Genomic DNA, 18,486 nt, shown 5'->3' with positions numbered 1-18,486 from the left:
CAGCCGGACGTTGGTATTGCAATGCTCTCTAGTCCAGAAGGGTCATAACATTAGCGACTAAGGTCATGTATGGAGCGAGATGATGTCTGCAACTACGGTAAGAGAACATGTAAGTGAGGTCGGTAGAGAATAGTAATAGAGTACCAGTAGCCAGCTGCTATTGTGGAGTACTATATCATATCGAAACCGGTGTGTGATACATGATTTCAAAATAATTTGCGTATTGTACATATATACATAATAACGACCTTGTGGTTACGGAAATGAGACGACATTCAATGATCTGGCCGAAGTTGAGAACTGCTGCCTGCCAGGTTCCAGTTTGGGATATCATGGCCCGTAACAACACCCACCATGATTCATCACATAAATGGCTTCAGCTCCTCATTAGTCCATTTCCACAGCTTATCCCCCAGCTCGGAGTCCCTGCTGGCCCGAGTCTCCATCGGAGAAAGATGGCCAACGGGTTCGTAGAAAGCGCCTCGCTTGATACCGTCCCTCGGCGCGCCAATCGCCCACAGGAGGTTGTACGTGCCTTGCTCCGGGGTCAACTTTTGGCCGATGGTAAATGGATACACCCACAGTTTATCCATAAATCTCAGGTCCGTCACCAGAGTCGTCATCACAATGCCTGGTGTAACACTACACGACAGGATCTTGGGATACCGCTTGGCCAGCTCGCGCGCCCAGATCAGGTTGGCGAGCTTGCTCTGGCCGTACCGCAGCCACCGGCCAAACAGCATCTCTTGCGTCGTCTTGAGCTTGTCGAAGACGATGCCGCCCGGAGGGGTCCCGCGCGAGGCGGTGCTCGTGACCATGAGAATGCGGACGTCGGCGCCAGGGAGCTCTGCTGTCTTTTCCATGAGGGGGAGGAGCTTCAAGTTCAGGAGAGCGTGGCCGAGGTGATTGGTGGCGAAATGAATTTCATAACCGTCCTTGGACAGCGCAGCGGGCTTAGCCATGATGCCGGCGTTACAGACAAGGACATCAAGACGGTCCAGGTTGGCGAGAATCTTCTCGGCGGCGGTCTTCACGGAGGCGAGGTTGGCGAAGTCGCATTCCACGAAGGTCGCGCGGACGCCGGGCCCGGCAGAGCGTGCGCTGGCAATAGTAGCCTCTGCTGACTTGGCATTGCGCCCCGTGAAGACCAGATGCGCTGGGTTGTGGCGTGCGAGCTCGACGACGGTTCCAGCTCCTACGCCGGCAGTGCCTGTTTGATATAGGGGGTTAGCGATGAGCCGAACTCGATGCATCCCGCTGGCTTGTCACCTCCTGTGACGAGGATGACCTTGCCGGAGAGGTCTGGCACATCTGTCTTGGGATTGAAATTCGTGATGTCATTTACGCCGCCAGGCATCTTGACTTGAGTTCGTTTCGTTTCTTTTCTTTTGGTAGTTAAGGCGGTTTTCAAAGGGCAAGGGGTCAGATTATAGCTCTTTACTCGTATCGCCGGCTAAGACATGTACATACATTAGATGACGAGGAAGACCTCACTGACGTAAGTACTCTATATATCTAACAATCAAAAGCAGCTGAGCCAGGCTCTCGCTGGCGCCGGAGACATTTTCGTGGGCGCATTATCAGGCCGGCCACCGAGGAAAAAGAGAGATGTGAGTGGTTGCCGACGGATTGGAACGGAATTCGGACTTGGAATCCCCGCCATTCTTCCAACAGGCTCCCGTCCTTTACGCGAATCCCGGAGGGACTACCACAACAATCTGCGGGGTGCACAGCACCAACTGATCACGGTATATCCATCCATCCGACGCAGGCTTCCGGTGATCAGGCGGAACGCATTTTGTTTTAGCCCGAACTGGACAGGGGCCGAGGCCCTTACCGCTCGACCATACACGGAACTGCAGGTGAAGGTGTGAGATGTGGTCCGTGCACCACATCTCCATTCGCCATACAGCCCCGCAGAGCTTCCTGTGTGCCTTTCCTTCCTTCCATACCTTAGCAGTTAGTCATCCACGACAACACCATACGATTCATCACCACTTGTGTTGTCTCACAGAAGGCCGTTGAAGATCTAAGGTGCGGAACTTCTATATGTCCGGTGGGCTTTATCAATTGACCGACTCGCACCATATGGTGACAGTTCGGCCGGCACTATCCGGACTGATCACTAATACAAGTCACCGGCAAGGAATGAGGTGCAAAACACACTAGGTATATGATCTAGGTTTCTTTCTAAATTTACCCAACGATTGCTGATCCTCGCTACCAATGCACGGAGATGTATCGAGGCTCAGAGCAATGAAAAGACTACTCTTTCACCCCAAGCGGCCTCGAATGAAAATGGTTAAGCTAGCCTGTCCGAGCCTAAGGTATTCCCAAAAACTTCAAACACGCCATGCCATGCAATATTATGCGATGAATGCAATCCTCTTTCTTATGCGCTATACAACGAACCCTCATTCTCGTGCCCGCCCCCTACCATTGGGTCCGGGGGCATCCGCAAAGCGGATCGACTTCCTCGAGGGAGGCACTCTCGGGGTATCATCGTCGTCGCTGTCCTCTCCGTCTCCGTGGGGCGCCATGCCGAGCGCTGCCTCTCTGCGACGCCGTTCCGCGGCCGTCTCGCCGTGCTCCTCGTTATCGTCACTAACGCCCTTTAGAACTGCCAACCGCCGCCGCCGCTCCACCTCCGTCTCCGGCCCGTCGTCATTGTCTGCTGGTGTCTCTGGTGATGGTGATGGGGATGGTGATGCTGCTGCTGCTGCTGCTGCTGGCTTGGTGCCTGGGGAAGCGGACCTCGATGCAAGCTGGCTGCCCGAACCGTCTGTCTGCGACGACGGGGCGGTCGTGGCGGTAAGGGCCTGGTCTTTCCTGCTGCTGACGGTCGGTTGTTGGCCGGAGGCTTTGGCGGCCGGCGGCTGTGCGTCAAGCTTGGCGAGGGCCTTGAGCCCCTGCGACGCGTCCGATTTGTTAACTACTTCGCGTCGCGTGTTCTTGTCCAGCTTCTGCACTTCCTTGAGGAAGTCCTCCTTGGTCAGCCGCCGGCCAACGCCGCCGATGGTGAACCGAATATGCCTGTCGTCGTCCTCGTCGTCCTGTTCTGCAACCACGCTCTTCTTTCGCTGTTTTTGTGCCGGACGCTCGGCAGCTGCCTGTGCCTGTGCCACTTCCCCCACGGCCGAAGCTGCAGCGCCTGGTTTGTCCGCGGCTTTGGCGAAGATACCCATTCCCATGTACTTCAGACCCTGATTCACCAGAGTCGATTGTATTTGGGCCTTCTGCGTTGGCAAGTCATACTTCTTAATGACCTCGCCGTCTTCGTTCTCCACAATGATCTGTCCGGGAATGTCAGCACTTCCCGAGGACTAGACGAGAGAATTGGACAAGATACATACCGTGTTACCAAACTGATACGCCCGAGCGGGCTCGCCCTTCCTATGGGGCGCTTCCTTGCCCTTTCTCTTTTCGATCTCTCCTTGGCGCCAGTTCATGACTCGCTTCTTCAACGCGTCGTAGGTCCAACCGGACGGGCCGGCTTCCGATTTTAGCTTGGACGCGAGAACCTGGGCTTGCTCGGCCAAGTTCTCGTTGTGGCTCGGTCGGACCGCGAGTACATCGCCGTCGTGGTTCTCAACGACGATGTGATCGCCCTCGTCGTACACCTCGACGGCTCCCCTGTGCTCGTCCTCGTTCGGGCTCTCCTGCGACCCTGGCGAGGGTGCTTTGGCAGGAGTCTCCGCGGGAGTCTCGACCGAGGGCTGGTCAGGCTCCTTTTCCTTCTCACCCGCGCTGGGAGCCACCTCGGTGGGTGACAGCGGCGCAGAATCCCGCCTGGGCAGATCACTGCTCTCCCGCGGGAGCCCGGGTGAGAGCGGCTCCCCTTGGCTGCGCCGCTGGGGGAATATGGCCGACTGGCTGATAGGACCGCCCGGCCCGATGCCGTCGTCCCACTTCTTCCTCCGCCGTCGCGTAGCCAGCGAGGACGATCTGCTACCATGTCGGCTGGTGTCGTCCTCCCGGACGCGACGCAGGAACTGCCCGGGAAGACCAACTGGCGGCAAGGTTCCCGGCGGGAAGTCGGGCATCTTAAGCTCTTCGCCTTCCGTATCAGACATGGTCCTTGCCTGGGACCGAGATTGCGACGAGATACGAGGCAAGCGGTTCATCCAGGACGGACCGTCTTCGTTCGCCTGCGTGTACGACATGGTGATGGTTAACGTGTTGATGTGCTTGCCCAACGTGAACACGGCGACCGAAGAACCGTGGACAAGGATGGAAGCAACGACGATGAAGGCGACGATAGGCCAGACGAGGGCGATCAACGTGTAATGCTCGGCGCTGGTGGATGGGAGCTTGGAGAGCGGGACCGTCTTGTCGTGTTCCATCTCGCCCCGTGCCAACATGGCGACGAAGATGGCGCCGACGCCGATGGGACCGAAGTGACCGGCGAAGAGGGCTTCGCGCCATGTCTTGATGTCGGGGATAATTGGCTTCAACGCCAACATGATGGGTATCCGGCGGAAGAGGATGACGAAGATAGCGAGCACGACCAGTCTCCAGGCATGCAGGCCCATCTCAGTGTTGTTGAACTCCTCCCACGGGATGATGGTGCCAAAGTACACGAAGTACGCCAGGTTGATCAACAAGTCAATCACGTTGGAAACGTGGGACTCCTCCGTCTTTTGCGTGAACCAGCCGTCGTTGGAGAAGCCGACACCGGCAGCGAAGCCCACGAGGAGGTCGTCGACGCCGAGAATGCTACCGGACCCGGCGCAGAACAGCGCCAGCACAAAGTAGAAGACCAAGAAGCTCTCTCTGTCGATCAGCTCGCGCTGCTCGGCGTACTTGATCCCGTGGCGGGCGAGGTAGCCGATGAGGAAGCCAAAAATGGCCCCAAAAATGCATTCATACAGGATGGTGTAGACAAACCAGTGCATCGTTACCTCCCGGGCGTTCATCTTGTCCTGGATGAGGTACAGAGACAGGTAGACGAAGGGGAAGGCCATCCCGTCGTTGCAGCCCGACTCGGCCGAGAGAAGGTCGCGAAGATGTTTCGGCACCCGCTTGGCGAACTTACCCTTGCCGACGACTGACGAGGCGAGAACCGGGTCTGTAGCCGTGACGCAGGCAGCCACCACCAAGCTCTCGAGGAAGTTCAGCGGCTCGATCAACCACCAGACGCACAGACTCGTAATCAGCCAGCCGTAGGTCATGACGGGAATCAGCAGGAAGGCCACGGACTTCCAGTGTCTCTCCATATAGTACTTGGGCAGTTCGACGCCGACCGCGAAGCACTGCACGACCAGGACGATGCGGGAGAACTCGATCGTGACGATGTCGACGCTGCCCCATGATTCCGGGTCGATGAGGTTGGCGGCATGCGGGCCAAAGATCACACCGCAAAGCGTGGCCACGGTTGCCTCGCCGATGTACATGCGCTCCTTGATGAAGGACGAGCATAGCATGAACAGGGAGGTGAAGCCGCCGAGGATGATGTAGACCAGGTGCGGCTTGGTGATCGAGAGGTGATCCCACGCCATAGTCTACCACCGTGTTGGCCTTTGCCTGCCGTTCGAGGGCCGGCGGCGGTAGGACACTGGAAAACAAGAGATTGTCGGGGTGAAGTTCGAATGGGTGTTCGTTCGACTGGCGGTGGGACCAAAGCGGGAGGAGTCCAGATCCCAGGCTAGAGCGAGAGCAGGAACGGGGTTCAAGCGCGACGTCACCAGATCTCAGGTCCAGATCACGCAGCACTGGCAGCAGCAGTCAATCCCCGTCAATCGCCGTCAATTAGCCGCGACTGCTCGGTGTTCCCTTCAGTACCAAGATCCGGCCCAAGAACGGACTGCAATTGATACATTCAGGGAGACGGATACAGCAACCTGCCAATACTAATCAAGCACCGACAAGACGGGGCAAAACCCGGCCTTGGGGGTTCCAACCGTGACGCGAGACTTGGCAAGATGAAGAGTTTTAGTCCCGGGATCCCGGAGCCCAGTCAGCACTTGGGCAGCCGCAATTAGAATTAGGAGGATCTGCGGGAGGTGCGGTGCAGTTCTCGAAAGTGGAACGAAAGGTGCGATGTGCGATGACGAAAGGAATGCAGGGTCGCATGCGGCGACAAACAGCCGAGGGTTAGGCAGTGCGCGGCTCTCCCCGGGGATTCTTGAAACAAACAACTGATGATTTGACTGGAAAAAGTCGACGGAGAGCGACTCGCCATTCGGAGGGGAAGGAAGCGCATCCATGGCTGCTTTATATGGAAACCTTCCGGCCGGCGTCGAGAGCCTTCGACTCGTGTCCCCCAACCTCGTTGCCAGGATTTTGCAAGCATCCCTGCTCTGCCGCAAGGCTTGGCGGCTCACTGGCGGGCTCACTGGCGGCCTCGGCGGGAAGGCCGGCAGACGGCGCTAGTCGCGGTTGTGGGTCTGTCTTTCCGCCGCCCCACCACTGGTCTGGACGGCATGCCGATTTTCTTCCTGGAGCCTTGTCAATCGGCACCGGATCCCGAGCCGGTTCTCGGACGTGAGGTGGTTCAGCTGGCATGAGCCAACCGATGAATCGGAACCTTTGAGTGTAACTGTGGCTGACTCACAGCCTTTGCCTAAAGAGAGTACCTTCTTCACCTATCAACTTCCATCGGACATCATCCCACGCTGCGGCTACCCCCGTTTTCGAACGCTAGTGTAACCCAGCAGGACAGTGAGGGCACCGAGGATGAGGCGGTGTCATCCGGATACTTGGGCCCTGACAGTGTCCCCTTGTCTCACGTCGAGTGCGGGGCAACCTGGGGAATGTCTCGGGAGCCTTGTCTTGCAAGTGAGGCTGGCGGTTTGATCATTTGCTGATCTGATCTGCTTGCCTATAGTAACTACATGTACAAATACCGGGAGTCGAACTTTTCATCGTTCAAATTTTGCTTGTTCTATTCTATGATGGCAACTTGTCTGTCTTCCCCTTCTTGTTTTTCCTTCGTCCTGCTTTCTTTCCTCTTGTCTTGGTGCCCCAACTGGACGAGCTATTGTTGATTGGTGTCAGTCTACAAATGGTCTAGACCATAGACCATCGGGTTACTACTTACTGTATACACAGCACCTATGTGTTCGCCCGGACGGGTGGACTGCACGTGTTCGCCTTAGGTTCCATTCAGTTCCGACACAAAATGGGTGCAAGTCACGAGCTCTGCAGCAAGGTTTCCGTGTGGGAGCGGTGAGGTCTCACAAGCTGGGCTCCTTGCATCCTGGTTTCAGACAACATGCAGAGAGTGCTGATTGGGGTCGTTGGAAGAAAGCAAATACCCCCTGGCATGGGAGCGCCAACCACAACGCATGGTGTCAGCACGGGCATTCACAGAATCACGGTACCGACATCGTGCATATTGGGGAAGTGGCCTCCTGACTACCGCCATGGACGGGCCCGTAAGCAGATCGAATAACCCCAAGAACCATACCAAAGCGAGGGCGGAGGCCGAAATAAGTCTATTGTCCTCCCAGCGGACCACGTAGTTCAGCTATGGGAGTTGTGGCGCCTGGACGCTTTCCATCTTTGGGTTTTCTCATGGTCAGGAGCGTGGGGGACAAGACTGTGGGATGATCCGGTTGGATGGATCGAAAGCCACAATACATACAGGTACATAGGAAGGCAGTCGAACTTGAGCTGATAATCTGTCCCACGCAAGTGCTGGTGTGGATGCAATCCAGGCTTGTTTTCCCCGGAGATATTCAACGTACATTCTCGATGGTTATTTCGTATTGGGACTCCATCAGTAAGTTTATTACTAGTAGTTGTCTTATTACTGTGTATTACGAAGGAATCAGGATGTGACAAGTCATGGTGTATTGTACAGCACCTCCAGGTCCGTAGGGTTAGGGTTTAGCAACCTTACGCGCTCAGACCCTACCCTACCTCTGCGGGTTGGAAAGCGCGAACCCAACGACGCGAAAGCTCTCGTGACGCGACAACCAGCTTGCAACCCTACCTTGGGGTTTCCCTGAATCACGGCAAGGCAATTGCACCATAGGCAACACTTGCCACAGCGGTTACAACTCTGCATGACTGGAATCTCCGGTTTGGTCCTCCGTCGAGCAGCGTTTCCCCTCGATAGGAACTTTATCTGCTGCTCAGGTCGTGCACAGGTGTATGCCGTCGGATTGATTCCTGGTCTCCATCCCCGCACAACTACAATGTTATCGAGGGCAAACGAAACGTACAAGGCGGCCGCGACGAAGCAGACATCACGGACGCCCGCCAACAATGCACTTGCGAAGCAGCTCTTTCCCTCCAGCAGTCCATCGCCCGCGCCGAGAAAGCGTGAAGAGAACAACATTGTTGACATGTTCTCGAACAAGCGACATATATCAACCTCGAGCGGCCCGAGGAACGCAGCGGCAACGACAAAGCCGCTGCAAAATCACCCAGCCAACGTCTTCAAACCACCACCCTCAAGTGTCAGCCGCAAAGCAATCGTGTCTCTCTGCGGCAAGTCGGACTCCTTCAAGGAGGATTCCGAGGTGGTAGAGCTCATGGATGATAAACCCTACCTGCCACACAACCAATCCAAAACATCTGAACTTGCGTCGCAAGTGGAAATCTACGCAGATGACTTCAGCGATGACCCCGACCTAGAATATCAACCCGTTCCAACCCTGCCGACAAACCCCCGTCCTCAACCGCAACCTGTTGCCAAAGCACACCATGACCCGCCGCCTGCGAGCAACACAAGCGTGTTGTCCTGGTCTCAATCATCGCCCTCGCATCTCGAACCGCCGTCACCCCGAATTCAGCCACCTGCACGGGGACTTGCCAAACGCGATTCACCGGATGACGACGAGGACGGCGACCGGGCAAGTAAAAGGTCAAGGCGACAGCTGCCTTGGGAAAGCCGACCGGCAGCGGAGGAAGAGGGCGATGCTCGAGCATTTCACAAGGCTGCTGCTGCCACGCCGGCTTCCAAAATGAAAGCGCCCACGCCATGGGATACCACTGCCAGCGCAGTCAAGGCGCAAAAGAAGCAGTTGAAAACTCAACTCAAGAACTCAGGAAAGGTGGAGGCTTCACCCGATGACATGCAAGAAGCTATGAAGTCGCACACGGCAAAATCAGCGGCGATCACGCTAAGCCAGGAGCAGCGACACGTTAAGAGCCTGGTCCTCGACAAGGGGAGGAGCGTCTTTTTCACCGGTCCCGCCGGTACGGGAAAGTCGGTGTTAATGCGCGCCATCATTCAGGAACTGAAGAAGAAACATGCTAGAGACCCGGAACGGGTGGCTGTCACGGCCTCGACGGGCCTGGCTGCATGCAACATCGGCGGCATGACTCTGCACAGTTTTTCCGGCATTGGTCTAGGAAAAGAGGACGTCAATACCCTAGTCAAGAAGATCAGGCGCAACCCCAAGGCTAAGAATCGGTGGCTCAAGACAAAAACACTAATCATCGACGAAATCTCCATGGTCGATGCCGAGCTCTTCGACAAGTTGTCCCAGATTGGCAGAACAATCCGAAATAATGGGCGCCCGTGGGGTGGCATCCAATTGGTCATCACGGGTGATTTTTTCCAGCTTCCCCCTGTGCCGGAGGGCGGCAAACAGAGAGAGTCCAAGTTCGCATTCGATGCGGCGACCTGGAACATGTCCATCGACCATACCATAGGTTTAACTGAAGTCTTCCGTCAACGGGATCCCGGTATGTCAAACCGAGAGCGGGAAGCTCATATTTCCTGCTCGCATGCTAACCAACTCTGTAGAATTCGCTGCAATGCTTAATGAGATGCGGCTGGGGAGAATCAGTGACCAAACTGTGCGCAACTTCCAGGCTCTCAGCAGGCCCCTGCGCTTCAAAGATGGACTGGAAGTTACCGAACTGTGAGCCATCACCAACCTATGTACGAGTTGCAAGACTGACCAATATTCTCCCATAAGGTTTCCAACCAGGAACGAGGTCGAAACCTCTAATCAGAGGCGTCTCCAGGCTCTGCCGGGCAAGGTATACCGTTACGATGCCATCGACGGGGGCGATCCCAAGATCCGGGACAGGCTTCTAGCAAACATGATGGCACCGGCGACCATTGAGCTAAAGAAGGGCGCGCAGGTCATGTTGATCAAGAACATGGACGAGACGTTGGTCAACGGCTCGCTGGGCACGGTCATTGGCTTCATGACCGAAGACACCTTTGAGCTTAAGGGCCTGGCGGATGGTTCAGATGTTGAGTCAGACGCGGCGAAGCGGGTGCGTGCGTTTACCAATAAGCTCGCCGAGGCCTCCAGTGCCGACAGCAGAGAGTATCCATTGGTGCGCTTCCACGCCGTCGACGGCTCACACCGGGATCTCCTCTGCCAACCCGAAGACTGGAAGGTGGAACTGCCGACAGGCGAGGTACAGGCTTCGCGTAAGCAGCTTCCGCTCATCCTGGCATGGGCACTGTCGATCCACAAGGCTCAAGGGCAGACGTTGGAGCGTGTCAAGGTCGATCTGGGCAAGGTGTTTGAGAAGGGTCAGGCCTACGTTGCGCTCAGTCGCGCCACGACGCAAGAAGGCCTCCAGGTGTTAAACTTCAGAAAGGGAAGTGTGATGGCCCACCCACGCGTAGTCGATTTCTACAACAAGCTATACAGCGCCGAGGCGGCGATCAGCAAGAAGGCGGCCGGCTCGATCACGAACTATACGGTCAAGCAGACGTTGTCGACAGGGGCCTCTGCTCGGCAACCTGTATCGGTGTTAGGTTCCGATGAGGAAGAGGCTATGGCGTCGTACGGTTGATTGCATGCGGCTGTCCGCAGCCATGCTGTGGTGTTCTAAGTACTTGTATTTGGTGTAAGGCTGGGGAGGGCAAATCACAGGCGATTTTTTTTGTATTTATCATTTATCAAGCGGAAAGATCCTGGCCAACGGCCCGGGTAGAAAAGGGGTTCATAAAGGCAAGCGATGGCCTTAGGTCAGCAGTTCACATGCAGAACTCTATGGTAGACTCTACTCTGAACGGAATCGACCCGACACCTTACCATTGGGATGAAATTGCCATATCTTCCAGCCTGATGCGGCTACCTTACCATGGCGTGCCTGGCTACGGGTAGATGTTCGCCAATGATTTGTTTTGCACCAGCAGCGCTCCCAAGCAACAACCCAAACAAACCAAACCTGACCACGAACATACTCCTAACAAACCCTGCCGCATTAAACAGCTAGCCCACAGTCAATAACAACATTTATAACGGATGCACACATGCAATGTCTGTCACCCTATTAGACATTGCGATATGAATTCACATGGTAGTACTCCGTACGGCCCTAAATATATCCCTAAATAGTACATTATTTCGTAATTACTTACCTACTGCGTGGCAGGTGGTTTCCTTCCTGGTGTTATAACTTACAACTTAGGTATTGTACCGTATTTACCTCCCACTCGCTCTTGGCGCGCGCCTGACAAAGGGGACTCCGTACCACCCACTTCATATCGATAAGCAAAACATGGGATGGAAGTTAAAGTTGCGATGCTGGTTCCTAACTTAATAAACCCAACTACGATCCCACAGCGCATCAAGCCACGGCGAAGGCGACCCTCGTCGTCCAGATCAGTGTTAGCAAGGCGTTACTCAGGGGTATCCGCTGCCACCCGGTTGATCAACGGCGTAGCGAATACTTCGAAGCACACACCCCGGCCCAGCCTCCGCTCCTCTCTTATTAGGATTCCAGTTTTCCTGACGCCTAGAATCCCGTCGCCATGGCGGAATTCGTCGGCCTGCAGATGATAGTCACGCTGCACGGTGACCCGCCGGGACGTCTCAAAGGAACCGTCAGCGCTGTCGAGGCTGGTGCGGGCCTGACACTCAGCAATGGTGAGTTCCACCCCCTCCAAGCTCAAGTACATGACGCCTTATAACACATTTGCTGACATGCGCCGACGACCAGTCTGGATACTCGATACCAACGAGTGGAAGCCGCGCATGACAATCGCCTCAGCGGACATCGCCGATATCTCGGAAGTCCCCGCTGCTCCTCCCACAAACGTCGTCCCTACGGTCCAGCCAAGTATGCCTCCCCCGGCGGCGGCACCCGTTCCTCAGAAGCTTCCACAGGCCGTGTTCGTGGACCCAGCAATTGTCGCTGTCGGCAAACCTCCCTTGGCTACCTCATTGAGTCGCGCGACAGAACCTCATCCTCAACCCAATACGAGCGAGAAGCGGGATCCGGAGCTTGTCCTTACTGTCCCGGTCCTAGTTCCGGATACTTCTTCCGAGGTTACACCTACAAACGTAGTCGCCGCAGCCGCATCTTTGAAGGGGTTGAAGCTTGATCACGGCAATGTACCTGTGGCACCCGCCGAAGAGAAAGAGGGTCCCGAGATCCCTCTCGATTACGGGGAGGTGGTCGGGCAGAAGAAAAAGCGACGAGCGCGGAAGCCCGGGAATGCCAAGGCAGCGGCACAGGAGGACTATGAGGCCTCACCCGCCGCTTCTACGAAAACGGCGGGCAGGGGTAAGGGCTGGAGGCAGACACCTATTCTGCAAAGCACGCCATCTTTCCAACCATTCAACTCATTGAAGCGGCATGGCAAGGGCCGGAAGCTTCCTGATAACGGTTGGGCCTCTGAGGACGCCACCGACGTTCAGGAGATGGGCGACTTCGACTTTGAGGGCAGTCTGGCCAAGTTCGACAAGCAGAATCTATTTGCGCAGATGAGGAAAGACGATCAGGTTAGCGAGGCCGAGCGCTTGGTGTCGCATAATCGCGTACCCCGTCCGAAACCCGGAACTGCGGGCGGGAAGAATCTGCACTACTCTGAGAATGTGCTGGATATGCCTTCCACGATCCTCAAACCGCCGAAAGATAGACCGACATCGTCAAAGGAGACCCCCAACGATTTCTGGAACAGTGAAGCCGACGACGGGGTGCCAAACAGCGAGCGGCTAAGTAATAGAGACCTAGCCATGTCTAGCAGGCAGAGCTCGCGGCGTGGCGAGAGCAAGGGCACAGCCAGCCGACGCTCGCAGTCACGCAAGGCCACCGCCGAGATGGCCAGGACAGGATCTGGCCCAAGGAGAGCCGATTCTGGTGTAAGCCACTACCACAGCCCATCCGTTAAAGGGAGCCGGCCGAGTAGTCGACTTTCGTCGCGCACTGCGACGGCTGACAAGAGGAAGCAGCTTCCGACGTCGGCGGCGGCTCCGCAGGGCCTCTACGCGCTGCCATCAAACCGGCGGATCGAGACCGTCTCGGCGCTGCAGATGTTTAACCTCGAGAACATAGCTCACAACGAGATCGGGCTAACGGAGGAGATGATGACGGAGAATGCCGGCCGCGGAATCGCCGAGGTGACCCTCGCCGCGCTGTCGGACCCAGCCATCAAAGTGCGTCACGCAGGCACCGTCGATCTGACGACGGGCAGCCCAGCGCCTCTGACGGTGGTCGTCCTGGCCGGCAACAACAAGTCCGGGAGCCGGGCTGTCGCGGCTGCCAGGCATTTGCGCAACAAGGGGATTAACGTGCTCGTGTGCGTGGTCGGCCTCGAGCGCGGCGAGCGCGACCTGCTCGAGGACGTGCAGCAACAGGTGCGACTGTACCGCAACCTCGGCGGCCGCGTCTTCACCAAGAGCGACTTCTTCGAGCACATCCGCAAGATCAGCATCCCGATGCTGACCATCGACACGCCGCGCACCTCGCTTAGCAGCCTCGCCAACCCGGCGCCCGTCATGCTCATCATCGACGCCCTCCTCGGCCTGGCCATCTCGTTCGAGGAGCTCCGGAACGGCGACCAGGCGACCGTCTACGAACTGATCGAATGGGCAAACCGTAACGAGGCGTTCGTGCTAGCGCTGGACGTGCCGAGCGGTGTCGATCCGACGTCGGGCAAGGTCAGCGTTGTCGACGGCAACCGGTTGTACGTCAAGCCGCGGTATGTGGTAGCCATTGGCGCACCGAAACGGGGGCTGCTGGAGGCCATGATTGCGGCGGAAAATGACGATGGCGATACCATCCTTGCCGGCGAGGCGCCGGTGCCGGACGATTCGGTCTTGGAGTGGAAACTGTATCTGGCGGATATGGGGCTGGGGCAGGCGGTGTGGAAGAAGGCCGGGACCAAGTTGCGGAGGGGCGTCGATTTTGCTGACAAGTGGGTGTTGGAGATGAAGTATAGAGGGATCCCGAGTGAAGGGGAGGAGGAGGAACTGGTATGATCTGTTCTCTATTGGTGAAGGTTTGAAAGGGAATGGGGTTTCTGTTACTCGAGCTGCGTTATACGGGCATGGTCACAATATCATTGCATTTGGCAGGCGCCGTAGGAGGCCCTTTTCTTGGTCAACATCTAGCGGGCAAGGCGTTGAAGGGTTAGTTTGCATGCTTGGCTTAGGTTTTGTTGCAAAAGAACGGGCTTTTACCGTATATGCTGTGGTCACATACTTAGCGGGCGCTTGAACTTGACGTGAGCAGCAGAGGATTCCTACAGGAACAGACACTTATTTCGAAACAACGTTGCAACATCAAGACTCACACGCAGAGATATAGAATCCAGGCGATGATGTTGCCCTTTGGCTGCCATATCTATCACGAGCAATCATGGGGATTCTAATATCCTGGTAAAACTACGTCTTGTAATCACGGCTTGTAGCAGGTCAATATCCCATGTTCCTCTCCGTGGTGATGAACCAGGGTGCTTTGCTGTTCTCCTGGTAACCTAGGCTTCCTTATTCGTACGGTATCGTACCTAAGGTACCTAGAACCTAAGGTAGGTTGGACGATGTAGACCCAACATTTTCAAACAGGTAGCAAGCGGCTGCGAGTGCCCGACGGTAAGTTGGAAGTGGGCTTCTATTGAAATCATCCAGCCGGTTCAATTCGATTTCGAATGCAATTTGCGATGAAACACGCTGCCTGACAGTGCTGACTCAGATTGTGAGGTCCTTTTGTAGGGTGTACGGATAAGCGAGTTCCGTTATGAAAATTCCGTGCCCGAGGTTTAACCGATCTGGTATCAATGACTCACCCCACCTTTATCTTCAGGGGCATCTGTGACCCGGAGCTTCGACCGAACGGCGCCAAACCAGACACCCCTCGATTTTCACCACAGCACAAGCAGACAACGGATTCGGGACTCAAGATGGGCGCTACTAGTACTCCAAACCCGACACTACCCTTGCCTGGCAAGGAGAATATTCTCATCACCAGCGCTTTACCATATGTCAACAATGTTCCACATCTCGGAAACATTATTGGCAGTGTCCTGGTAATTTCACTCGCTCTCCCAAATCTCACTTTGACCCCGCGAAGGACCCCTGCTCCTTCAGGATGGAGGGGCCGCCTACTCCATTTTATATTCTTTCCCAGCTGCTGACCAGGCATCTGTAGTCTGCAGATGTCTTCGCCAAGTTTTGTAAGGCGAGGGGTCTCCCGACAATATATGTCTGCGGTTCAGATGAGTACGGCACTGCGACAGAAACAAAGGCGCTTTCCGAGGGCGTGGATCCGGCCACATTGTGTGCCAAGTATCACGCGATCCACAAGGACATTTACGACTGGTTCAGGATCGACTTCGACGTCTTCGGCCGCACCCCTACCCCGGAGCACACGTGCATAGTCCAAGATATCTTCACTCGCCTTTGGAACAATGGCTTTATCGAGCAGCGGGAGACCACCCAGGCCTACTGCCCTACTCACTCATCCTTCCTGGCTGACCGCTATGTCGAAGGCGAGTGCAGCCTTTGCCATGACAAGGGCGCTCGTGGTGACCAGGTTTGATTTTCCTCGCCTAGTCTGCAGGCTTCTCCGTTGCTAATTCATTGGTAGTGCGATGCGTGCGGCAACCTCCTCGACCCCTTGGAGCCGGACAAGGATGCGTCTGGAAACCAGGAGACCAAGGCGACCGGATGGCTCATAAACCCTCGCTGCAAGCTCGATGGCACCACCCCTGAGAGGCGCCAGACCAAGCATCTCTATCTCCGCTTGGACGCCCTGCAGGACGAGATCAAGGCGTGGCTGGAGACAGCTGAGAAGGGCTGGAGCGCGAATTGTGTCTCCATCACCCATTCATGGCTGGACCAGGGCCTGAAGCCCCGTGGCATTACCAGAGACCTGAAGTGGGGGGTCCCAAGTACGTTTCGCCGTCCTGCCCAGGCGTCGGGCCGTTGACTAACCATTTCACGTGGCAGTTCCCACGGGGCTCAACGGTTTGTCTGACGAGGACTATGCCAAGAAGGTTTTCTATGTGTGGTTTGATGCTTGCGGTACGCCATACCTACATTTCCAGAGCCGATTCGGAACCCTGTTTTGCTGACGGAAAGCAGTTGGATATCCGTCGATCACCAAGACTTACACGGATGCTGGTAATCTGGACGGCACAAATTGGGAAAAGTGGTGGAAGAACCCAGAGGATGTCTCACTCTATCAGTTCATGGGGAAAGACAACGTTCCGTAAGTCGATCTTGGTCTGGTAAAACTGCCATGCAACGGAAGACGTTCTAACCGGAAACCCAGGTTCCATACCATCATATTTCCTGCCTCTCAGCTTGGCACAAGGCAAAATTGGACCAAGGTCAAGCACCTGTCTACCACTGAGTACCTCAACTACGAGGGCGGCAAGTTCAGTAAATCTAAGGGTGTGGGCGTGTTCGGCAATAACGCTCGCGATACCGGCATCGACGCCGATATCTGGAGATACTATCTCCTGTCCAGACGTCCCGAGACCAGTGACTCGGAATTCAAATGGGGGTGAGTCTCGCAACGTTCGACATGGCCACCGTCTCAACCGGACTGACTTTTCTTCAAAGAGACTTTGTCGATGCCAACAACAACGACCTGCTCAAGAACCTGGGCAATCTGTGCCAGCGCGTCGTCAAGTTCTGCCAAGCGAAGATGGACGGTGTAGTGCCTGAGTACGACATCTCCAAATTCCCAGCTCTCCAGGAGCACAAGGACGAGGTGAACAGACAACTCCAGGAGTACATCACACATCTGAAGGGTCTGAAATTGCGAGCGGGGCTATCGGCAGTCATGGGGTATGGTTTTCCCGCTCAAGTTAACGAATGCCGGTTTGGCGGTCGTCTGACGATTATACTAGTATCTCCGCACTGGGCAACAAGCTTTTACAGGATAACAAGCTCAGCAACCAGCTGATAACTGAAGAACCCGATCGATGCCGCGCTGTCATTGGCCTTGCTCTCAACCACATTCACCTTTTGGCGAACATCCTCTTCCCGTATATGCCTGAAAAGGCTCGGTCCATCCTCAGGCAGCTCGGGGTTAAAGGTTCAGGTGAGGAGGGGCACGTCACCGCGCACATCCCGGATACCTGGGAGGCAAACGAGCTCAAGCCGGGTCATGCCATCGGCACGCCCGAATTGTTGTTTTCCAACATTCCTGCAGCCAAGGTCGAAGAATGGCGCGACGCATACGGGGGCGAGGAGCTTCGCAAGCAGAAGGAACTGGAAGCGCAGAAGGCGGCTGCCAAAAAGGCAGCGAGAGAAGCAGAGAAGGAACGGAAGAGGCTTAAGAAGGCGGCCCAAGCGGCTGAGGCAGCCCAGGGCCAGGGCCAGGGGTCTACCACACTTCCTACTCGCCCTGCCGCAACCGATGAAGCTGCGACGGATTCAACTACGTCGGCTACTGCCGTAGCTGCAGCGGATTCAACTGAGGCGACCGCCAAGGCGTGATGATACGGGCGCGTTTGGCGCATGACGTACGTAGTAGACGGACTGCTGTGCTGCTTCTAGACTAGACTTCTTTGCCAGCGCGCCTTATGATTCAGCGTCGATCCGCCCGCTGCTAGTTCTGTGTCAGACCGACACGAGTGCAGTAATGTCTTTGATTGTTAGAGCGCTACAGTACATGAAACGGGACAAGCCGCAGCTAGAGAGCATAGGGAATACTCCAAGCTTGCCATACCTGGTGAGGAACACGAGAATTTTAGCCGTTGGTCATGACTTGACTCACTCGGAGTGCAAGCCACATGGCGTTCTATTTACTGATGTCAGTGTTGTGCTAATAATAACGACCACGATTTCTCAGGTGAGAGCCGACGTTTTGCCTATAAAAGTTCTATGTATGCTCAGAAGGCTCTAGAATAGTATAATCCTAATATCGCCTTGTGATTACAAGTTCTACTAACACGTTATAGATCATATTCCTAGCTAACCAAATGCGTTTATAGCCCTACTTTATATGTCTTAGCAAATTATAAGGCGTAGCAGCCGAGCTACTAACTACTTTAGGTATATGGGATAAGTTCTTAACCAGGACAAAACCACTTTTTCCACGCCTTAGCTGACAGCATTAGCTATAAGGCTAATAGTCGCTTTTGGTATATAAAGCCGGAAACGGATGCCGAACATACGGACTTAATCGGCCCCGTCACGGCAAAAGAGCTGATCGTCTTCGATCAGCTCAACTCGACGGCCGCAACGGCGGGTGACATGCCGGCCTTGGCAGCCCAGGAGGGCGAGCCGTTTCCTAAATGCGACTGCCGTCGCCGATAGCTACGCGTAGGCGTAGGGCTAGACGTAATCGGCGCTCTAGCACGTGGATTCGGTCTTCGTGATCCGA

At 55.6% G+C, this 18,486-nt stretch overlaps 4 protein-coding genes across 4 annotated transcripts; 2 read left to right on the top strand and 2 right to left on the bottom strand.

The window, feature by feature from the left end:
* Positions 1–142: 142 nt before the first annotated feature.
* Positions 143–1,690, bottom strand: B0T15DRAFT_542599 (uncharacterized protein). Its single transcript, XM_062869933.1, has 3 exons — positions 1,471–1,690; positions 1,270–1,385; positions 143–1,210 (listed from the first exon to the last, which is right to left on the bottom strand). The coding sequence occupies exons 2-3, from the start codon at positions 1,355–1,357 to the stop codon at positions 363–365; spliced, it is 936 nt and encodes a 311-aa protein (XP_062718092.1). The 5' UTR covers positions 1,358–1,385; positions 1,471–1,690; the 3' UTR covers positions 143–362.
* A 467-nt stretch (positions 1,691–2,157) lies between these two features.
* Positions 2,158–5,673, bottom strand: B0T15DRAFT_300697 (alkali metal cation/H+ antiporter Nha1 C terminus-domain-containing protein). Its single transcript, XM_062863808.1, has 2 exons — positions 3,354–5,673; positions 2,158–3,293 (listed from the first exon to the last, which is right to left on the bottom strand). The coding sequence occupies exons 1-2, from the start codon at positions 5,496–5,498 to the stop codon at positions 2,415–2,417; spliced, it is 3,024 nt and encodes a 1,007-aa protein (XP_062718091.1). The 5' UTR covers positions 5,499–5,673; the 3' UTR covers positions 2,158–2,414.
* A 6,004-nt stretch (positions 5,674–11,677) lies between these two features.
* B0T15DRAFT_403121 (YjeF-related protein N-terminus-domain-containing protein) lies at positions 11,678–14,129 on the top strand (the record flags this gene model as incomplete). Its single annotated transcript, XM_062865191.1, has 2 exons — positions 11,678–11,792; positions 11,866–14,129. The coding sequence occupies 2 exons, from the start codon at positions 11,678–11,680 to the stop codon at positions 14,127–14,129; spliced, it is 2,379 nt and encodes a 792-aa protein (XP_062718090.1).
* Positions 14,130–14,967: 838 nt separating this feature from the next.
* Positions 14,968–17,857, top strand: B0T15DRAFT_542589 (tRNA synthetases class I (M)-domain-containing protein). The gene is made up of 8 exons (XM_062869932.1): positions 14,968–15,175; positions 15,298–15,681; positions 15,736–16,039; positions 16,098–16,172; positions 16,233–16,359; positions 16,423–16,656; positions 16,716–16,943; positions 17,006–17,857. Exons 1-8 carry the CDS (start codon positions 15,050–15,052, stop codon positions 17,595–17,597), a joined length of 2,070 nt encoding a protein of 689 aa, XP_062718089.1. The 5' UTR covers positions 14,968–15,049; the 3' UTR covers positions 17,598–17,857.
* The last annotated feature ends 629 nt before the right edge of the window (positions 17,858–18,486 follow it).

Source organism: Chaetomium strumarium, assembly GCF_033439665.1.
Source record: "Chaetomium strumarium strain CBS 333.67 chromosome Unknown B0T15scaffold_7, whole genome shotgun sequence".
In the NCBI taxonomy this organism is placed as follows: domain Eukaryota; kingdom Fungi; phylum Ascomycota; class Sordariomycetes; order Sordariales; family Chaetomiaceae; genus Chaetomium; species Chaetomium strumarium.
Note: the sequence above shows the minus strand (reverse complement) of the source record. Positions and strands in the feature narration are given on the sequence as shown.

Excerpts from the sequence above, each read along its gene's own strand:
- B0T15DRAFT_542599 (XM_062869933.1), bottom strand. The coding sequence starts at position 1,357 with ATGCCTGGCGGCGTAAATGACATCACGAATTTCAATCCCAAGACAGAT. Across the intron at positions 1,211-1,269 it reads GGTCATCCTCGTCACAGGAG|GCACTGCCGGCGTAGGAGCT; the intron begins GTGACAAGCCAG and ends TATATCAAACAG.
- B0T15DRAFT_300697 (XM_062863808.1), bottom strand. The coding sequence starts at position 5,498 with ATGGCGTGGGATCACCTCTCGATCACCAAGCCGCACCTGGTCTACATC. Across the intron at positions 3,294-3,353 it reads CGTATCAGTTTGGTAACACG|ATCATTGTGGAGAACGAAGA; the intron begins GTATGTATCTTG and ends ATTCCCGGACAG.
- B0T15DRAFT_542589 (XM_062869932.1), top strand. The coding sequence starts at position 15,050 with ATGGGCGCTACTAGTACTCCAAACCCGACACTACCCTTGCCTGGCAAG. Across the intron at positions 16,657-16,715 it reads GACTCGGAATTCAAATGGGG|AGACTTTGTCGATGCCAACA; the intron begins GTGAGTCTCGCA and ends TTTTCTTCAAAG. Across the intron at positions 16,944-17,005 it reads GGGCTATCGGCAGTCATGGG|TATCTCCGCACTGGGCAACA; the intron begins GTATGGTTTTCC and ends CGATTATACTAG.